Source organism: Chrysochloris asiatica, unplaced genomic scaffold (genome assembly GCF_000296735.1).
Source record: "Chrysochloris asiatica unplaced genomic scaffold, ChrAsi1.0 scaffold00293, whole genome shotgun sequence".
Lineage (NCBI taxonomy): Eukaryota > Metazoa > Chordata > Mammalia > Afrosoricida > Chrysochloridae > Chrysochloris > Chrysochloris asiatica.
The window spans coordinates 81,715-104,876 of NW_006408811.1; the positions used below are offsets into that span (position 1 = coordinate 81,715).

The 23,162-nt window shown below is 42.7% G+C and overlaps 1 protein-coding gene across 3 annotated transcripts in view; it reads right to left on the reverse strand.

Moving 5' to 3' along the window:
• Window positions 1-1,510: 1,510 nt before the first annotated feature.
• GDNF (glial cell derived neurotrophic factor) overlaps window positions 1,511-23,162 on the reverse strand; it is a 35,594-nt gene continuing 13,942 nt past the window's right edge. For all 3 annotated transcript variants that reach the window (XM_006874673.1, XM_006874675.1, XM_006874674.1), the window contains exon 3: window positions 1,511-1,995. In XM_006874673.1, coding sequence (XP_006874735.1) covers window positions 1,511-1,995 — 485 coding nt within the window. The remainder of the gene's footprint in view (window positions 1,996-23,162) is intronic.

Below are 23,162 nucleotides of genomic sequence, written 5' to 3' on the forward strand. Positions count from 1 at the left end.
AGGAAGACTCTCAGCAAGTCAGACAAAACCATAGCTACCTGACAGATTGTTTGAGTTTACTTCTGGGTCAACATGAAATCCAGAACTACCTACTAAAAGGAATTGAACCTTTTACATATATGGTTATGCATACGATAGACAGATACATGAGGAGGGGAATACAAACTTAAATACGACAGAAAGTGGAGTTTATGGCTTAATTTGTTCAGTGATGGAGCAATGAAGAGATAAAGCCAAGTGCCAATGGTCACTGCACATAGCCCCCATAAAGGTGGCCTGATCAAGACACTCCTTCTGACATAGTGGGTTTGTTTTTTTAAATAAAAAAAATGGAGAATGCTGAAATCTGGGGAAATTTACCAGGTCTTTTAAAAAGGTAAAGTAAGTGATTTTTGGCTAGTAAAAAGACTTTTTTTTTTTCTTTATAATACTTTGAAAAGCATGGACCCTTGTTCTCAATTAAAATTTCCTTTGTCACCTTTCTCTGTGTTTTGCGAGCACATATACTTTGGCACCTTTGAAAAGAAACTTTAATAAATAAGGGAAAAAAGAGAAATTCATTAGTGAATAGTAATAAATAATAATAACTTAAATCTCAATAAATAGCTTCTCTATATTTCTGTATCTGAAACAGATGCATTGCATCGAGTAGCTTCTCTGGTCACTAGTGACCATGCATAAATGGAGCTGGGGTGTATGTAACATCTGTCTCTCTGTAAACCGACAGGCCATGTGGGGCTCCCTGTCCGCGTGCAGTGGGGGCCCTCCCCACTTACTCTCCTACAAGAATGCAGCCGAAAGCCACAACTTGTTTCCTGTTTCCAAGGAGAGAAAGGAAATTCCTTCAGGTTTGTTTTAGTCATGAGGACAGCCTCTTTGGTGCCTATCCAATTTCTTCCCACCCCACACACCATGTTCCGAATCAAGCGCCAACTGTTCACAAAAACGCTGGTTGTCGTAAACCTTAGGCCTCAACTCTCAAATTCCAAGGTTATTTATCTCATGTCTTTGCCTTTTGCTGTTTTCTTTTTGGGGTACGCTGTCTCAACTGAGTGGCAGAAAAGAACCCTAACTTCTGACTTGCAGCAGTAACATGTCATTCCAAGTGAGTTCACCCCTGGATTCCTATTTCCTTGGTGTCTTCAAACATGTAAAAACAAACCAGGGGAGACACGTAGGTTTGGTTCTTCAAGTGCATCCGTGATGGTGGACTGTATCAGAGGAAACGATGGCAACACCCAAACAGGGACACCAGCCCTGAGCTTTCAATGACATCGGCCACTGTCCTGGACAAACCAGATGGTCACTTTCTCTCTCTCCTGTCCAGCTTTCTGGATCACCTTCTACCAGGCTCCCACGATGGCTGCCTTTCTCCTGCTTCTCAGCCTAGCCTCCGCTTTCTCCTACTTGGTCCTCATCTTCCATTCTGGGCAAACAATTCCTGGGAACCTTGGTCCCTTACTTTGTACTGTAGCAGGAATGCAATACACAGCAGTCTCTGGAGCCGGAGTCAGATACATCCACATCTTTTAGCGGAATGCTTTCTTAGAATATGGTAAACTAGGTTATCATCTAAAAAGGACAGGTCATCATCGAAGGCGATGGGTCGGCAACACGCCTGTCCCACTTTGTCACTCACCAGCCTTCTACTTTTGGATAAGTTTTTTAGTATTTTGTCGTACATATTCTCAGACGCATCGCAAGAGCCACTGCAGTACCTAAAAATCAGTTCCTCCTTGGTTTCATAGCCCAAGTCCAAGTCAGTGACATTTAAATGTATTGCAGTTAAGACACAACCCCGATTTCTGCCCCTCTGGCCCCTCCGGCCTTTCCCTCTGGAATTTTCTGGGTTGGCAGCTGCAGCTTGCCGATTCCGCTCTCTTCGAGGAAACACTGCCATTTGTTTATCTGGTGACCTTTTCAGTCTTTTAATGGTAGCTTGAATAAAATCCATGACATCATCAAACTGATCAGGATAATCCTCTGGCATATTTGCTGTTCAACAAGAAAAAAAGAAAACGTTGCATGAGACCTTAACAATGATCATTTCAAGCAGTTTCTAGATCAAAGTGTCCCCTACAGTCAGCCAGAATTGGACCCATAGCAAAATACCAGCCAGCTGAGTTAAGTGACCACTGTAACCCCCAAACCAAGAAGAGAAGCTAAAATGCACCCTTTGCAAAAGATTATTTCAATGAAAGAGGAGACGAAAATGATAGTTGCCGGTAGGAAACAAATTCTTCGAAGTATATATTTTTTACTGAAAATAATATCTGCCTAAATCAGGGCTGACTTGTGCTTATTTACTAGTCTGCAAGGAGCTCTGGTAGCATAGTGGTTACGAATCGGGCTGTGAACCTCAATGTCTGCAGTCTACCAGCTGTTCCTTGGGAGAAAGATGAAGCTTTCTGCTCCCGTAAAGATTTACAGCCTCGGAAACCCTGTACAGGGTCGCTATGAGTCAGAACAGACTCCACGGCACATAACAACAACAACAGTGAACCTCATATGAAACGCTACACTGCAGATGAATAACTCAGCACAGGTAAGCCTGTGCTTTCCTTACTTACTGGGTACTTTGCCCCTGTAAAGGATTATAATTTTGAAAAGAGGCTTTGATTCTAAATGAAGGTGCTATGGGGTTGGGAGAGAGCCAGATGCTAAATAAAATAATATCTGCCATTCCCTCCCCACTCCCCCCCACCAATTTTAATTTTGTTAGTGCTGAGAACACACATAGCAAAACATACACCAAATAACATCTGCCATTTTCTAACAAGCCTACAACGATGTTGGGAGACCCTGAATGGTGTGCAAATGGTTAATGTGCTTGACTGCTAATTGAAAGATTGAAGTCTACGCAGAGGCACCTCAGAAGAAAGGACTGGCAATCTATTTTGAAAAATATCAGTCATTAAAACCCTTATGAAGCACAGTTCTAGTCTGACGCACATGGGATCACCATGAGTCGGGGTTGGCTCGATGGCAACTGGAAAGAGATGTTGCTGTGAGCAGGTTGTTCCCCTAAATCCATTGTTCCTGCTTAGTAACATAACCTTCAGTAGTGGCTCTTCAAAAGAATGCTTGGAGAGCTCACTGAAGTGTAGATTCTTGGCTCTACTCCAGATATCCTGAGTCACATGGTTGAGGAAGGAGGCTGGGGAATCTGTATTTTTAATAAGCCCCTGAGGAATTCGATGTAGGTGGTCCATGGATCAAATATTAAGAAACACTGTCACGGGGCGGTCAAAAAAGATTATGTTCCTACAAGTGAAAAAAGATGATCTTGGATCAGTGAAAACCCAGCTGGAACGGTGAGTTAGACACCAGGGATTCTAACCACAAGGTTGGGGGTTCAAAGTCAGCTGCTTAGGAGAAAGATGAGGCTGTCTGCTTCCGTTTAGATTTACAGCCTTGGAATTACTAAGGGATGTTACTACTCTGGAGTCCTGGTGTGGCGCTGTGGGCTAATGCATCAGAAAGCAAAGTCATTTGAACTGCAAGGTCAGTGGTTCAAGCTCACCAGCTGCTCCTTGGAAACCTTATACAGGGTCGCTATGGGTCGGAATTGACTTGACGGCCCTTAACAACAATAACATTCCTCCTCTGCCCTGTCACTAGGAGTTGGAACCGATTCGATGGCCATGAATTTGTTTGATATGTTATTTCAATATCCTACCTTAGTCTGGACATGGAGTTCCATGACATTTATCGTCCTGCCTCAGACCTCTGTACCACGGGGTGGACAGAAAACCATTTTGGGATAATAAATCAACTGCCTTTTAAAGCCTACTTTTCACTAACAAAGAGATTAATGTACCACCTCCTTGGAATAGCATGGCTTGAGAAAAACACTCTGATATTTAAATGTATCGTGGTAATGAATGGAAATGAGATGCTGTCATTAATAGTAACCAGTTGCCTTCAGTTAGTTCCGACTCATGGTGACCCTATGTGTACCAAAGCAGAAGTGAAGCAGCTTCTGCCCTTGCCGAAGCCCTCATCGTCTCTTATCTGGACAACTGTAACAGCCCCCCCACCTCCCCACAAAGGGTCCCTCTCCTTCTGCCTTTGCCTCCTTCAGTCTCTTTCCTACCTGGCACCAAAATCCCTCATAAAATGTTAAATCACATCATGTTCCTCTTCTGCCTCCAATAGTTCTCCATTTCTCTTAGAATAAAAATCAAACTCCATGCTGTCAAAAGACCCATCTGACCTAGCCACCCTCTACTCCCCAGCCTCCTTACTGCTGATCTAGGCTCCTGCTTCTCTTCTCCACACTCCCTCCCTTCCACCTACCCTCGATGTAGTTGATAAGTACCGTGGAGTCGGTTCCAACTCATAGTGACCCTGCACAGGGTTTCCAAGGCTGAAAATCTTTATGGGAGCAGAAAGCCTCATCTTTCTCCCGTGGAATGGCTGGTAGTTTCGAACTGCTGACCTTGAGGTTAGCAGCCCAATTCGTAACCACTATGCTACCAGAGTTCATTTCCAGCTACTGTAGCCTCCTTGAAAATCCTCAAATGCAGGACTTTTCAACCTTGGCATTATTGACGTTTTGGGCTAGATGATTCTTTGTTGCAGGGGCTTTCCTTTGTATTGTAGGATGTTTGGCAGCATCCTTGGTCATTAACACCCTACAGCCTAGTCATGAGACATTAAATTGCTTCTAGACACTCTCCAGTGAGGGTTGGTATGCGTGCAAAGCTGTGAGAGCCACAGCTTCAACAAAATCAGCGACTCCGGGCCTTTGTGCTGACTGTTCCCTCTGCTTAGAATACTGTTCCTGCAGAATGCCCTGTGACTTATTCCTGACCTCCTTCCAGTCTCTGCTCAAATGTCACCCTGACCTCTCTGTTTAAAACACAGTCCATCTGCAGCCCTGGATTCAGACTCCTACTCTGTTGTTTCCTCCCAATAATGCTTCCATACATAATGCAGAATACACTGTTTAACTTACTTATGTATTATGTTATTTGTAGTCTGTCTCCTCTGATAAAATGTCAGCTCCAGGAGGCAGGGACTTTGGTTTGTTTACTGATGAATCTCAAGTGCATAAAAAAGGACCTGGGTCACAAGCAACCCTCATAAATATTTGTTGAATGAATGTTGTTGTTGTTGTTGTTAGGTGCCATCGAGTCGGTACCGACTCATAGCAACCCTGTGCACAACAGAACAAAACACTGCCCGGTCCTGGGCCAACCTCCTAATTGTTGCCACGCCTGAGCCCATTGATGCTGCCACTTTGTCAATCCATCTCGCAGGGGGTCTTCCTCTTTTTCTCTGACCCTCCACCTTACCAAACATGATATCCTTCTCCAGCAACTGGTCCCTCCTGACAATATGGCCGAAGTATGAGAGATGAAGTTTGGCCATCCTGGCCTCCAAGGAATACTCACTCTGGGCTGCACTTCTTCCAACACAGATTTCTTTGTTCTTTTGGCAGCCCATGGCACTTTCAATATCCTCCTCCAACACCATAACTCAAAAGCATCAATTCTTCTACGGTCTTCCTTATTCACTGTCCAGCTTTCGCATGCATATGAGGTTACTGAAAATACCATGTCTTGGGTCAGGTATTTTGTTGAATGAATGAGGTCCCTTTAACAGGAAGAACCAGATCAATTGCCATCAAGTTGATTTCAGTTCTTGGCAACTCCATACATGGCAGGCTACTACTGTGCTTCGTAGAGTTTTCAATGGCTGATTTTTTCAATGAATATTGCCAGGACTTTCTTCTGCAGTGCCTCTAGATGGACTCCAACCACCGAGCTTTTGGTTTGCAGCCAAGTATGCTGTTTGCACCACTCAGGGCCTTCAAGAAGGGGAAAGTTTCCTAATTTCTCAAGGGCAGACTTGGACTTCAGATGAGAATGGCATCATTACGAAATGAATGTCTCCAAAATAAACAGTCCAAGTCACACAGGAAGCTGTGATGCTTTGAAGAGCAGAGTCATCTTCCACCAGAGAGCTGAAAAACCATCTCCAAACTGACTTTCCCTCCCCAGCCCCTGCAGTCCTCAAATGCTGCCTCTTAATACCTGCTTCCTCCTGTCTGGTTCTTTGTAAAGAGTTCATGCTTTTGGTGAGTAACTTGTTAATGAGAAGGACTGGAAGAGGATTTCCCATTCTTTCATCATTAGTCCTTTTGAACTGCTTTCTAAGTGGACTTTCTTAAAATTTTTCTTTTTAATCTTTACATTATGTTGATTTAAGACATACAAGCTACATATTTAAAAAAAAATTAAGCAGTTTATGCTATTATGATTTTTGTAATAATAATTTATGAATGGGGAAATAAATACAAACATGCTCAGTTTCAAAAAACCAGGCTTATATAGAAATCTGAACCTTTAAAACTGATACATTAATTCACTGACTCATAGCGACCCTCTGTGACATAGTAGGACTGTCCAATCAGGTTTCTAAGGCTGTAATCTTTACAGAAACAGACTACCACATCTTTCTTCTTGACTGATATATTAGGGGTGATTAATCAAAATGCAAAAGAGTCTTCCAATTCCAAAAAAAGACTCTTTGTTTTACAAAATGACTCATACCATGGGGTCCCCAGCGCTATTTAAAAATTCCTGAATAGATCATTAACTTAAGAACCTGGGAACATAGGAAGTTAAAATTGATTATGAATAACTGTCAACTGAAAATTGATCAGAAATGAGGGTGAAACATTACTGAAATTTTAACTTAAGTTAATAAGAAAACATTTGCGTTACAAAAGTTCAATTTACATGGGGACCCATTAATCTATAATCCAAACCAAACTGCACTGCCATTAAGTCAATTGCGACTCACAACCCTGATGCTAGAGTAGAACCATTCCTTTGGGTTTCCCAGAGCAGACAGCTTCCTTTCTCTCATGGAGCAACTAGTGGGTTTGAACTGTTGATCTTTTGGTTAGCAGTGCAACACAAAACCACTATGCCACCAGGGCTCCTTCATTAGTACATATGCATAAGGACTGGACTGGTAACCTCAAGTTTGGCAGTTCAGACTCAACTGCTCCCAGAAACCCTATGAGTCGATATGAGTCAGAACTGACTTGATAACATACAACAACAACAACAATGATAAATTACATAATTTATATTACTGGAGTCATTGTTAATGACAAGTGTAAGTACTTACAGGATTCTCATTTTGTGCTTGATACTTTCATGTTTCTCAAAAAAACATTCTTTCCTTTTAAGACGTAGCTTTTGAATGCACAGCTTTGTCATGGGCTTTGTATGAAAATATACTAGGAGTAGGGTAATCAGTTGGGAGTGTGGTAGCTCCACACCAGAAGCACTGGACTGTGAACCACAAGGTCCATGGTTCAAGCCCACTAGCTGCTCTGTGGGAGAAAGATGAGATTTTCGGGTCCAGTGACATTAAAAAAGCATCACGGAACCCCCAATCAGGGTCACTATGAGTTGGAACCGACTCAAAGGCATTAATAACAACAGCAACAACTATGAAACAAAGGGTTATCAAGTAAAACACAGAGCATCAAGTTAAATGAGAATTTCAGGTAGAAAATATTTTTTTTTGTATGCTGTTGTTAAGTATGTCCAAATGTTATATGGGACAAATATTGTAATGTTTGGGACATAGTTATATTTAATTAGAGTCCCCGGGCCGTACCAATAGTTATCTTGTTCAGCTGATAACTGAAAAGTTGGGAGGCTTGACTCCACCCGGAGGTTCCTTGGAAGAAAGACCTGGTGAGCTACTTCACAAAAATCAGCCACTGAAAACAGTATGGGGTTCTACTCGGACACACTGATGGTTATCATGAATTGGCGTGGCCTTAATGGGCGACTTTAAAAAAAGAACAAAAACTGCATTATGAGAATGTTAGTCTGTTTTTCCTTATTTTAAAATCTTCTAGGCAATGTGAATTCACAAACCACTTGTGTTTTTGGCTGATGTAGTGAACAAACAATAAACCCTTCCTGGCATCTGGGAAACACTCAATAAATGTTCAATACGTTAAATGAAAGAATATAGTTAATGAGAACTTCTCCCATCCACAGGAAAATTGCCTTCATTATTTGCTGTTAATATGAAAATATTTATTTAAGCCCCATGTTCAGACCGTAAGCAATTCTTTTTGAGTTGAAGACTATCTCACTACCGTTTATTCTTGAAAAATAGAATAAACTATAAATATTTATGTTGAAAGTTGTACATGAATATGAATTTTGGAAAGCAGAAAACGGGCAACATTATATTTTTTCCTGCCACAGAGCAAATAAACCTATCTTTTTCAACTAGATTCTAAATCCCAGATTTTTTGATGGCAGCTTGGGTTCATTCACAGAGAGAGCGTCAATTTATCCACAGGAAGTATTCTGGGGACTTTAGGACCTTTGAACTGCTGCAGGTGTGTGTTAGATGTTGGGTGGCCCTCACTGAGCTTCTCTGGTTGTTGTTGTTAAGTGCTGTTGAGTCGGTTCCGACCCATAGTGACCCTGTATAGGGTTTCCGAGGAGCAGCTGGTGAGCTTGAACCGCTAACATTGCAGTTCAAATGGCTTTACAGTCTGTGGGCATTAACCCACTCTGGTAGTGGTGACTATATGCCATGGAGTCGGTTCCAACTCACAGCGACCCTGTATAGGGTTTCCTAGGCTGTAAATCTTTAAGGCAGCTGAAAGCCTTATCTTTCTCCCATGGAGTGGCTAGTAGATTTGCACTACTATCTGAACCCAATTTGTAACCCATTATGCTGCCAGAGCTCCTGAGAGCCTGGCTAGAACCCAGCAAGAAAGTCCCCATGGTGCCCTGAAAACTCCACAGCCACACAACCTTCTAGAAATTCAATGATCAGAGGGGGAAGGACAGGAGTCTGGGTTTGAATTAGTACCCTGAAATAATGCACTTTTTTCTGCATCCTATGAAGGGCTTGGCAGAATGTCAGATGCACAAACGGCCCTTGTTAGTATCAGCTTTGGTAGTAAGAAGCTTGCAAACCACGGAAGAGGAGCAGCATTTTTAAAAAAATGTTGAAGACTTGCTCATTTCCCAGACGCACTAGGGTGACATATCTTGGAAAACATACCCATCTAAAAGCTAAAGTTTTTTGAAATATCAGAATGCTCAAATGCATTTAAGTCATCATTCAGAGGGCAGCCAAATATTTTGGCATTATTCTATTTAAAATATTTTAACTTTGATGTGTCTTTTGTATAAACAGTGTTATTTAAACAAATGAACCCTGTTCTGGGGCAGGACTCTGGGAACAAATCGTTCATTGCAGAGAGTTTGCCTCCCTCGATTGTGGAGGAAAAATAGTAATGTCACCTTAGGAAAAAAGGACTGGAACACTGGTTCCTTTGTAAAGTTAAGCATGCTTTTTATAGGGCTCAGGGCACTCCCTGTAATAATTGAACTAAAAATTATATAATTCAAAACATTATCTTGGTTAAGTGCACAAGGCATTCTAAAATATCTAATATCTCTTAATGTTGTTGTTAGGTGTTGTGGAGTTGGCATCAACTCATGGAGACCCTATGCACACCACAATGACACACTACCGGTCCTGGGCCATCCTCACAATGACTGTGTTTGAGCTGATAGTTGCTGTCACTGGGTCATTTCATTTCTTTGGGGCCTTCCTCTTTTTTACTGACCCTCTAAAAATTGTATAATTTCAAATATATTTTAATCAAAGGGGTTATTTTTATGCTAGTATTGTCTTCCTCCTCTCCCGGCCAAGCTGTGTGTCTAGGCCGGCTGTCAACGCAACGATTCAAACAGTAAATTCAAGAGGGAGAAGTTTGCCGTTGTCTACAAAGTGGTGAGGGGCGAATTCTTTACTGCCAGTGGGAGTGGGTTTGGAAGGACAGGGGGCAGATGCTCTGAGGCTCAAAGGACCCTGGGAAACAGGAAGCCTGACCCTAGAACCTAAGCCAGGTTTGAGCTCTGCTTGGACCAGTCTCAGAGGAGGCAGGAAACCTTGAGACTAGGCCCACGTGCTTCTTGCTCTGGGAAGGGCCAGCCTCCATAGTCACTGTCAAGTGCCCAGCTTCTACTTTAGGAAGGGGAAGCATTATAGACTGAGATCTACAGAAGAGAGCTACTGTCTTAGTCACTATTGCACAGGGGAGAGGTCCATCTGGAAGAAGCACTGAGATCCCCTCACTCCCTGGTAGTGTTCACTTCTGGGGGGGGGGGGCCTGTTGTGCCCGGGGGCTGTCTGACCCAATGTGTAGAGCCTCTTTGAGAGGCTGTCCACTGACCCAAAACCCTAAAACAAAAACCCAAGTCAACTGCCATTGAGCAGACTTCAACTCATGACCACCCCATGTGTATTAAAGCACACCTGTTCTCCACAGGGTTTTCAAAGGCTGATCTTTCAGAAGGTGGTTGCCAGGCATTTCTTCTGGGGCACTTCTGGTGGATGTAAACCTCCAATCTTTTGGGTAACAGACAAATTAATCAGTTGTACCACCCAGGACTCCTGACCACCAACAGGTAGGAGAAAACTAGAAAACTCCTGGAGTTGAGGGGTGTTTAATCTGGTGTTCTTTTCTCTGTCTGTGCACAGTACTGCTCTGTAGACAAAGTATATAAAAAATACAAGTTCTCACACACACTCTCTCTATATATATATATAATGTGTGCAGATAAGTGCCTATGTGTATATAAACTAAACCAAACCCTCTACGTGAGTCAGTATTGACTCAGACCCACCTTATACGTCCATCTTTACGAAGCAGACGGTGGGTGGGGTCCACCAATCTTGAAGTTAGTAACCCAACGCGTAACCCATAGTGCCACCAGGGTCCGTTATACACAGACTTATATAGAAAAGATCAGCCTATGAATGATAAAACCTTTCAAGAAGAATCCCAGCAAATGTGATTTTTGGGGGGAACAGGTTATTTTTACCTTGTCCCCAGATGGGGGACAATGTTAAAAATGTTGGCTGCTAACTGAAAGGTTGAATGTTCAAGTCCTGAAGAGGCAAGTCAGAAAATAGCTTAGCAATGTTCTGAAAAGTCAGCCAGTGAATGTCCTGTGGAGCACTGGTCTACTCTGACACACACGGGCTCACCAGGAGTTGGAATCTATTCAACAGCAGCTGGCTATTTCTACCTTGCCATGAGGTACAAATGGTATTTTCTTTCACTAATATTTTGGTGCTGTAAGATAAGCTCTGGACTGCTGACCTCAAGCTCTTTGGTTCAAACCCATGAGCTGCTCCTGAGAAACTCTATATAAGGGCTGCAATGAGTCAAAACTGAGTTGACAGCACTTAACAACAACACAACAAAATTAAAATGTTACTATAAGAACTAATTTGCTGAGTTCTCACCTTTTGGCAAAATAAGGCAAACAATTTGTCCAATTTACTAATAAGAATAAGAAATAATTCTTCAGTTTATAAATTTTCTAATTCTCTATCTAAAATAGCAGCTTCTTTGACACATTTAGAAATGTGACCAGTATAAAGAAAAGCTTGAGATCTACTTGTGTCTGGCGCTTTCATAGAACGGTAACTTGAAACCCGACAGCAACTGAGCCCCAAGAAGTCAGATATTTGCCCAAGGCCACAGAGCTAGTAAATGTGGACCCAGAGGATTTGGTTTCGAAACTCAAAGTTGTTTCAATACTTCACACTACCTGTCTGCTTTTAAGTAAAAACACTACTTACTACCAAGACTCACTGAGTACACTTATTTACTCAGATCCAAGAGCAAGATATGCTGGTTTCCCCTGAATAGTTACCAAATTCAAAACTCTACTTTCTGCTGGAAATGTCAGTATGAACTTTCAGTACACTGAGTAGATTCTAGTCAGGCTGCCCTGTGCCATGGAACAGAGAAACTTGTCTCAACAAAGGGGAAACCATCCAGGGCACGGCTCCCAAGCCCTGGTTCTTGCATATCATGCTAAGGCAGAGTTGGCAATTTCTCAGTTAAAACCGGAAAACCAGCAGCCAAGGGCAGCAGATTCAGAGTGAGGCCCTGGGTCCGGAAGCTCCTCAAACACACCCTGGCACCAAGTGATGAGGCTCTCACTGCAGAGCTGGAGAGGACAGAGCTTTGAATTCCAGTCCTGGGTCAGTCCCTGGCCACCACCGACCTTGGACCTGTAACCTAAACCTTCTGAAATGAACTTGATGCTCTCTGGAGCCCTCCCCAGCTCTAAAACCTGTGGCCAAAAAGTATCCCAGACATTAGTTTTCAGTCAGCTCTGTCAGGAAAAAGGACCCCTCTGTCTGAGTAGCACTGGGCTCAGTCACACCAGGTACCCCGTGAAACCTCACTGGAATTATTTTAGGATCAAGTGATGCTCTGCCTCTTAAGTATACCTCATGGCTCAATGTTTTGGCTATTTTTAAAATAATCATCACTAAAACTGGTAGGATCAGCACTAGACTGCAAACCAAATGGTTGACAGTTCCAATCCACAGTTTGAAACGCTATACAGGGTCACTATGAGTCAGAACCAACTTGATAGCACTTATCAACAACAATTCTCGTTCATAGGAACCTTGATGGCAGAGCGGTTAAGCATTCAGTTGCTAACACAAAGGTCAACAGTTCAAACCCATCAGCTGCTTCTCTGGGGAAAGATGTGGCAATCTGCTTCTGTTAAGATGTATAGCTTTGGAAACCTCACTGAATACTTTTACTCTAATAGGGTCATCATGAGTTGGAATTAAAAGGCAACGGGTGTTCCTCGCTCTAATCTATCAAGTCCTATTTAAAACTCAAAAAGCCAAAGCCACTGCCAGCAAGTTAAATCTAGCTCATAGCAACCCTATAGGATAGAATTGCACTACTGCTTAGGGTTTCAGAGACTGTAAATCGTTATAGAAGTTGTTGTTGTTGTTGTTAAGTGCCGTCGAGTCGGTTCCGACCCATAGCGACCCTGTACAGGGTTTCTGAGGGTGTAAATCTTTACGGGAGTAGAAAGCCTCATCTTTCTCCTGCGGAGCGGCTGGTAGTTTCGAACCGCTGACCTTAAGGTTCGCAGCCCGATTCATAACCACTACGCTACAAGAGCTCCTTTGTAGACAGCCTTATTTTTCTCCCTCAGACTGGCTGGTGGGTCTGAACTGCCGACCTTGCAGCTAACAGTGCAATGCTTAGCTGAATGTGTGCCAGGGCTCCATGTCTCATTTAGAAGAGATGAAAGGATGTGTAGGAAGGACCCTGGTTCTAGTCATCAACTACCTGGGTTTCAGTGTCAAGAGTCCTTAAGTCTCAATCCCCTCATCTATACATGTAGAGATAAGACCCAGTGATCCTGAGAGGTCGTACTATATATCAACATGACACGGTTCCTTCAGTCTCTGTTACCAACAAGCCCGTTCTTCTTAAAATGTCGACTTTATTCATTTCTGTTTGCTGCTTCAGGCACATTTAGGTCACACCCAGCTTCTGGCTCTGACCTCAAGGCTAGAGTCACTCACTGAAATGGGTGTAAAATGAACTGGGAGCGCCACACAGCTTGACTTTGAAGCTGATCTATAGGCTGTCAACCCTTGTTCTTATTTGACCTCCAGGGACCTCTGAAATGCACAGTTAGTCCATGAGAATGTTCCAGGTCTTTGAAAAATATTGCAAAGTTCTGTCATCTGCTCATTACAAGTGTTGAGTTTGCCACTCAGTTGCACCAGTTAAGAGAGAAAGATAAAAAAGAAAGCTCATAGGTCAACTCATCACTGAATGTTGCTGCACTTCACATTACGTAAGGACCAGCCTTGTTTTCCTATTTTGGATGTAATACTTGTCTAGAGTTACCCTGTCCTAGTCATGGGCTACTCTTCGGTTAGCTTTAAGAGGGATCTATCAGTGCAGTCTCCCTATGATCAGGGGTTTGTTGGCAATAAGGTATGACATGGGTTTATTTGAAAAGTATTTGTGTTTTAAAGACAACCAGTGTCTTGCTCTTTTAAAAACAAAAACAAAAACAAAAAGCATTTCTGGATTCTCTCAAGGCAGGAGAAAAAGATAAACCAGAATGCAAACCACTTCAGAATATAGAAAAAGGAACCTTGGGAATATTTTTAAAAGCCACGTTTCTGACCAATATGTCATTTTATTTACTGACACCGCCCACATTTGACCAACATCGCACACACTTGTTATTTATATCATCTCTTGAACTGTTACTCTACTAAGAAAACTTATAATAAATGTGTTGGGAATTACTTCATGAATACAAATAACTAGAAAACCTCAGACAGGGAGAGACAATATATTCATCTTGCTGCTCAGACTCTTGATTTCCCTGATTGGATGTCTACGTATGTGGTCAATACTTTTGTTCCAGTAATGTTAATAATTTCACAGTTCCATGTATTAGTGAGGCTCCCCTGGGGTGCAGAATGTCCATTCTCCTGCTTTTAAGCCAGGAAAACAGCCAGCAGGGTGTCCATTTGTTAGCTAATCCAGGAACACCTGGTGTGAGCTAAAAGCCCTCCACTGTCAGTAACAAACACCCCATTCAAAGGAGCACACACCAAGAGCTCTCCTACTGCCCTGATAGAAAACTTAATGGGGAAGGGTGAGAAAGTTAACCAATAAAATTAAGTGCACAAAAAGCCATCAGGGAAAATAATCCCTCGTGGAGCTCTCAGAGGCAGGCGGTTGTGGAGAAAACCCCAAAGACATCTGGTACCATCTCTGCTTCCTCCTTCCCTCAAAGCTACAGAATTCCATTGGGATTCAACTTCCCTCAGCTGCTCCAAAGATAAGGGCAAGAAGAAAGAGGGACTAAGAAAAAATTACAAGAGAATAAAGGCAGAGAAGTGTTCTTTATCAGATTTCTGCCCTTAGATGTGAGGAGATACTTCCTACCCCACCAGGGGATAAAGTTCACTTAAATTGGAAAATTGAAGACTCAATTCCTTTCCTAAGTCTGCCATTAAGTAGAAGTTGTATGTAAAGTGGAACACTTAGGTGCTTTTCCTATCTCCCATCAGTCAAATGTTTGTCTTAGCATATAGTTTCCCTCTCTATGTATAAAAAATTAAATATGCCCAGATACACTAAAACATTTATATGATAATAATGATAATTTAATGTGTTGCAGAGTCACACTTGTTTGTTATCATGAACCGCTGTACATACCTCAAATTTTTAATATAATAGGCTTTATGAGGATTGGTAGCGTAGTGGTTACGAATCGGGCTGCGAACCGCAAGGTCAGCAGTTCGAAACTACCAGCTGCTCCGCGGGAGAAAGATGAGGCGCTCTGCTCCCGTAAAGATTAACAGCCTCGGAAACCCTGTGCAGGGTCGCTATGAGTCAGAACCGACTCCACGGCACACAACAACAACAACAACAACAATGAGGATTGGTTCATAACGGATGGGTAGTATGTTAGTAGGCTATTTGTAGTCTGCAGACTGTCTGTATAGATTTCATTCCCAAACTACTTTTATTTACAGAACTCCAGTGCCTAATTTTTCTTCTGACATTTTGAGGCAGCCAGAGAGTTACATTCAAGTGCGTGAGGTGGCAAGAAAGTGATACTCTGGTTAGGGGCTGCCCTAGATCCAGACTGCTAAATCCCAAGCAACCTCTGTGTTGGAAGACATACAACCAGAATGTTCCTTAGAGGCCAAGATGACCACACTTCAACTCTCATACTTCAGACCTGTCCCTGGAGAAGGAGGCCATGCTTGGTAAAGCAGAGGGTCAATGAAAAACAGGCAGTGAGATGGATTGGCACATAGCGGCAGCAGTGGGCTCAAGTGTAACAATTGTAAGGCTCTGAGTTAGAACTGACTCGGCGGTACCTAATAACAGGCAACCTCAATTTGTCCATCTTTAAAATCTACTCACAAGGTAAAGATTAAATACAATAAAGCATGGAAAGGTTTAGCACAGTACCCAGCCCAGAATAAGCATCTAACAAATGCTGCCTAAAGTAAATCAGTATGGTTGTGACAACTGGGATATTCTTCAGCAAGTTTACACAGGGAGCAGCAGCAGGAAGAGCAATTCTAAGGAGCTGTAGGCGATGCAAGATTATCTCACAGGAAGCTGGTCCCTTGTTAGTCTAGTGCATTCCATTGGGGAGACACCTCTGTCTAGGAGTTCAGAATCCCTGGTGGGGCAGCCAGTAAATAGCCTGTGGGCACACAGCAGACCTATCTTGGGAGTTTGCTCTGTTTCTCCTGTGTGTATCCATAAAAGCCTGCTGATGAACTACACAAACATTAACTGATTCCACAGTCCATGAATGGTATTTTTGTAGAAAGATGAGGCTTTCTACTCCCGTAAAGATTTACACCCTCGGAAACCCTGTACAGGGTCGCTATGGGTCGGACCCGACTCAACGGCACTTAACAACAACAACAATGACTTACACGGAGTCCTGGTGTGGCACTGTGGGTTAATGCGCTGGACTACAAAGATAACAGCCGTTCCACGGAAACCCTATACAGGGTCACTATGGGTTGGAACCGGCTGGATGGCACTTAACAACAACAACAACAATCACATGGAAACAGCCACACATTTCCAATTAAAGGACAGTCAGTGAAACAGCAGGCAAGACATCAATGCCATGAAAAAGAAATATAGGCTTGGGATTCATTCCATGGTCAAAGAGACTAAGGAGGCTGATCAACCAAATTCAATGTGTGATTCTTGACTAAATCTTGGATTTATGATAAAAACAACAACAACCACACACGTTATCAAGAAAATGGTCTAACAGTAGTATGTCAATGGTAAATTTCCTGATCATGATCATGGAATTAAGGAGATCTGGTGGTGCATAGGTTGAAATACAAGCAAAAGGTCTACAGCTGGAACTCCCCAGCTAGCTGCTCTGTGGGAGTAGCATGTGACCATCTGCTCCTGTACTGATTGTTGGTATGTGCCGAGGAGTCGGTTCCGAATCATAGTGACCCTGTACAGGGTTTCCAAGGCTGTAAATCTTTACGGGAGCAGAAAGCCTCATCTTTCTCCTGCATAGCAGCTGTTAGTTTCGAACTGCTGACCTTGAGGGTTCACAGCCGGATTTGGAACCCCTAGTCTACCAGAGCTCCTTACAGCCTAGGAAACCCTCCGGGGTAGGTCTCCTCTGCTCTATATGATTCCTGTAACACAACAACGGATTTTATTAGACTTTTCTGGTTTCAGACAACATCTTCATTCTTAGAAAATTACATGCTTAAGTATTTAAGGTGATGATGTTTGCAACTAACTCTCAGATGGTTCAGGAAAAAAGAACGAGGAAAAATGCTTGCAAACAAGAGATCAATCTTGGTGAAAGAGATATGGGTATAAATGCTAAAGTAGAAAGAGTTTCATGTGAACAAACTAAAAAATACTGAAGTGGGGGGTGGGAGCTCCCTACTTCATTTTGCTAATAGACAAAGTCCGGAAGTATGGTGGTTTCCACAGGTGTATATAAAATGTATGCATTTGAACTGGAAAATGAAGTCAGACCTTCACTGACCAAAAAGTCAGATGATCTGGGCTGATCAGTTTGATGGTTTTCCATGAATTGAATAAGTGAAATTCATAGTCCCAAGATTTTGCCAAAAATATATTTAAAGTACATATTCAGTTCCAGAATGGGCTAAAAATGACATCTTGCAAAACTATTTAGACTTATGATGAAAATTTAGCTGTCAATGTAAAAGTGTGTAATAATTTTTCAAAATGCTTGTTGCAGGTTTGCAAGCAAAACAATTTGAAGACCATAGCCTTTTAAAGTCATGCTTCCCACCTTATGTACATTATTTAGTGGTGGTGGTTGTGTGCCGTGGTGTTGGTTCTGACTCATTTTGACCCTGTATAGGGTTTCTGAGGCTGGACATCTTTGCAAGGGCAGAAATCCTCAGCTTTCTTCTGAAGAGCAGCTGGTGGATTCACATTGTTGACCTTGTGGTTAGCAGCCCAACGTGTAACCTATTTGTTCATACAGAAGTAGTTATTGCCTCTATTGAGCTAATAGTTATTTTCTAGTATCAACCCAAACTCTGCCTACATAAACCTAAACTCTGCCTATGCACAAGAGTAGCAACCGCTGGGCTTCCAGTGTGAAGGCCCCCCTTTCATTGGTTAGAATGGAAATGATCTGATAACAAGTATCTCCCGTATCTCCCGACAGCCACCTCACACTGCCATTGAGTCCATTCAGATTCATAGTAACCCTATAAGGCACAGTAGAGCCCTTCCTTAGGGCTTCCGGAGGCTGTAAATCTTTATGGAAGCAGACTGCCTCATCTTTTTCCCACAGAGCAGCTGGTGGGTTTCAACCGCCGACCTTTCTGTTAGCAGCCTAACACCTAACCCACAGAGCCACTAAGGCTCCTTGTATCTCCCATGAACCCTCTCCAATGCTGTCTATAAGGCACTTGATGAGACCTCCCTTTGTCCCAAAGAGTTAGGGAGACTCCCTCACTAAAAAGTATCAATATTATATGAGCTCTGATAAGTCTTTAAAAATGGCCTACATCAGGAAAGGTGTGAGCCAGGGTTGTATCCTCTCACCATACTTATTCAATCTGTACGATAAGCAAATAATCCCAGAAGATGGATTATATGAAGAAGAATGGGGCATCAGGATTGGAGGAAGTCTCCTTTAACAACCTGCGATATTCAGATTGATACAACCTTGCTTGCTGGGATTGAAGAGGACTTAAACTAAGTGATGAAGGTCAAAGACCACAGCTTTCAGTATGGATTGCACCTCGATGTGAAGAAAACAAAAATCCTCACAACTAGACCAATAAATAACATCATGATAAATGGAGAAAAGACTGAAGTTGTCAGACTTCATTTTACTTGGATCCACAATTAACACTCATGAAACCAGCAGTTAAAAAATCAAAGTTGTATTACGTAGGCAAATCTACTGCGAAAGACCTCTTTCAAGTGTTAAAGGATGAAGATATCAGTTTGAGGACTATGTGAGCCTGACTCAACCCACGGTATTTTCAATCACCTCATATGCATGTGCAAGCTGGAAAATGAATAAAGAAGACTATGGAAGAATCGATATATTTGAATTATGATGTTGGCAAAGAATATTGAAAGTACTATGGAGATCAAAGAGCACAGACTTCGATATGGATTACATCTCAATGTGACAAAACAAAAATCCTCACCACTAGACCAACAAACAACATTCTTATCAACGGAGAAAAGACTGAAGTTGCCAAGAACTTCATTTTTCTCGAATCAACTATCAACACTCGCGGAAGCAGCAGTCAAGAGATCAGATGACGTACTGCATTGGGCAAATCTGCTGCACAGGAACTTTTTAAAGTGTTGAAGAGCAGAGATGTCAGCTTGTGGACTAAGGTGCGCCTGACCCAAGCCATGGTATTTTCAATAACCTCATATGCATGTGAAAGTTGGAGAGTCAGAGAAAAAGAGGAAGACCCCCAGTGAGATGGATTGACCAAATGGCAGCATCAATGGACTCAAGCATGGCAGCGATAGTGAGGTTGGCCCAGGATCAGGCAGTGTTTCGTTCTGCTGTGCATGAGGTCACTATGAGTTGGCATCTACTCCATGGCACCTAATAACAACAACATGGACTGCCAGAAGAACAAACAAGTCTGTCTAGGAAGAAGTACAGCGAAAATGTTCTTTAAATGTGAGGATGACATATTGTCAGGAGGGGCCAGTCCCTGGAGGTAGACACCATGCTTGGTAAAAGTCGAGGATCAGCGAAAACAAGGAAGCTCCTCAATGAGATGGAATGATACAGAGGAAGCAACAATGGGTTCAAACATAACGACAATTGTAAGGCTGGTGCAGGACCAGGCAGTGTTTCGTTCTGTTGAGCCTAGGGTCACTATGAGCTGGAACAGACTCAACAGCACCTAAAAACAACAAAGTGGCTTTGAAGTAACCATTAGTAATGTTAGCGTAGGCCACGACTCAACAGCACACAATAGGCTTGCTGTCAGAGTCCCTGCAGGGAACAGATGATTAACGTGCTCAGCTGAAACACTGGATGTTCAAGAACACCCAGAGGCATCTCAGAAAATACAAAGGTCTGGCAATCTACTTCTGAACACTGGACCACTGAAATCCATATGCACCACAATTCTACTTGAACACACATGGAGTTGCCATTCAATTACAGTCAACTTGACAACTGGCGGGACCATTGTGGCTTATTTGTAGTTGTTGTTGTTAGGTGTCGTCAAGTCGGTACCAACCCATAACAACCTTATACACAACAGAATGAAACACTGCCCGACCTCACAATCATTACTATGTTTGAGCCCATTGCTACTGACACTGTACCAATCCATCGAGTTTGGGGACTTCTTTTTTCGCAGACCCTCCACTTTACCAAGTACGGTGCCCTTCTCCAGGGACTGGTCCCTCCTGATAATACATTTGAAGTATGAGAGATGAAGGCTGGCCATTCTGTCTTCTAAGGAGCATTCTGGGGGTTATTCTGTTGGCGGTTCATGGTATCTTTACCATTCTTCTCCAACATCATAACTCAAATGCATCAATTCTTCCTTATTCATTGTCCATTGTGGCACATATGGAAATAAAAACTTAAATTACAAAAACAAGAGGGGGCCTAAAGGATATTTAATATTTTCTGTTTGTCCTTTCTATTAACTTGTTCATTTGCTATTCTTGGAAATCTGTTTTTCAGAGTCAACAAATATATTTTCAGCAAGCCAATATGAGTGTCTCCTTAATTAATTTGGAACCCACTTCATGGTACACAGTTGGCCAGTTTACTGATTTGGGAGTACGGGCTGTGCTAAGCCAAATATCAATGGATATGGGACTAGAGATCTGAGGTTTCCTGGCTTCACTATTGACTAGGAATGTGAGCTTGAAAAATAATCTCCACGTTTGAATTCTTTATTTGTAAAATGGGTATAATAGTATCTTATCCAACAGTGCTTAAACTTATTTTAAGACAAGATATTGTTGTGCCATTGAGTTGGTTCCAACTCATAGTGACTCTGGATAGAGTTTCCAAGGAGCAGCTGCTGGATTGGAGCTGTCGACCTTGTGCTTATCAGTTCAATGCTTATCCTACAATGCCACACCAGCACTCCAAAACAAGATAAAAAGTCTGTTTATTAAAAATTGGGATGTGGATAGTTAAGAGGTACTATGGTTCTATGCCTTTGAATTGTGGTGTTGGAGGAGAATACTAAAAGTGCCATGGACTGCCAAAAGAACCAATAGATCTGTTTTGGAAGAAGTCCAGCCAGAGGGCTCCTTGGAGGCCAAGATGACTAAACTTCGTCTCTCATACTTTGGACATATTGTCAGGAAGGAACAGTCGCTGGAGAAGGATGTCATGCTGGGTAAGATGGAGGGTCAGAGAAAAAGAGGAAGACCCCCTACGAGATGGATCGGCCAGGTGGCATCATTGATGGACTCAAGTGTGGCAGCGGTAGTGAGGTTGGCCCAGGATCGGACATTGTTTCATTCTGCTGTGTATGGGATCGCTATGAGTCGGTTCCGACTCGATGGCACCTGACAACAACAACGGTGGTTCTAGTGGGGTCCTCGTGTGGTGCTGTGGGTTAATGGGCTAGACTGTAGAGTCCGTTTGAACCACAAGGTCAGTGGTCCAACCTCACCAGCTGTTCCTTGGAAATCCTATACAGGGTCATTATGGGTCAGAACTAACTCGATGGCTGGCACTTAACAACAAGAATATGATCCTAACTTTAATATTATTTTCACTTGCAGCGCTTCCATAAAACCACTACCACTGAGTTGAATCAGATTCCCAGTGTGCTTGTAGGACAGAGTAGAATTGCCCCATATCGTTTCCAAGGCTGTGATCTTTGGAGAAGCAGACAATCTCATTTTTCTCCCTTAGAGCAGCTAGTGGGTTCAAACTTCCAAGTGTTCAGTTAGCAACTGAGCACTTAACCACTGTGCCACCAATGCTCTTATTTGAGGATTAATGGGTTATACATCCTGGTGTGGTGCTGTAGGATCAATACTGGACTTTGAACCACAATATCAAACCCACTAGCTGCTCCTCGGAAATCCTATACAGGGTCGCTATGAGTTGGAACCGACTCGACAGCGCTTAACAATAACAACAACAACTGTGCCTACAAGCTTTCTAAAACAAGGACACAATACTTCAAGGGAAAAGCATGCCTATGAAATTGCCCCACTCAGGAGCAGTCTGGGTAGTTGCATAACAGCCCCATCTGCTGCTACCTGTCTGTTCCCTCCGATGCCCAGTTGCACTGAAAGCAGGGTCAGGCTCCTCTGTGCCTGGTTTTCAAGGCCCCTCCCCACCTGAGTTATCACACAGAGACAAACTCAGTTTCACACCACTTCCTGGTACCTGGACTAACCTCCTCCTTATAGTCACCACCAGCTCCCTTTCTAGATCATGGTCACAAATTTGTCTATGCCTCTTCTATGCACTGGACTGCAAGATCGTTTGAAGGCAAGACTGGAAGTTCAAATTTACCAGCCACTGCTCAGAAACCCTATACAGGGTCGCTATGAGTGGGAACTGGCTCGAAGACACTTAACAACTCTCTACTCTGCAATGATTCCCTTTCCCCTTTCTTTCCTTTTCCAATAACAAGCTTTCAAGTACCAGTTCAAATCCTTCCTCCTTTTGCTGAAATCCCAAATTCCAGTACCTCAGTGCTATGAATCCCTACAGTGACTACAGCTAATAGAAACCCCTTGGTAGTATGTGTCTGTCTCTCTGAGAATCCACCCACCTATCCACTCACCTACCTATCCATTCACAAGTTGTTTTAAGATCACAGTTTTGCCTTTTTAATACCACCTATGGTAGCGTAGTGGTTACGAATCGGGCTGCGAACCTTAAGGTCAGCGGTTCAAAACTACCAGCTGCTCCGCGGGAGAAAGATGAGGCTTTCTACTCCCGTAAAGATTTACACCCTCGGAAACCCTGTAAAGGGTCGCTACGGGTCGGAGCCGACTCGACGCCACATAACAACAACAATCACTTCGTGCATGAAAGATATTTAATATTTATTTCTTGATTAAGCTCAAGTGACTAATTAAATATTTGCTATTTTAATCAAACGGAGGTATTATGGACCATAAATGCTAAATTTAAAAAATAAAAGAAAAGGGAAGTTAGGAGGGGAATATACCAGATAGCTTTTATTTTTCTATCAGGAGTCCTGGTGGGGCACTGTGGGTTAATGCGTTGGACTGTAAAGTTGGTTTGAAC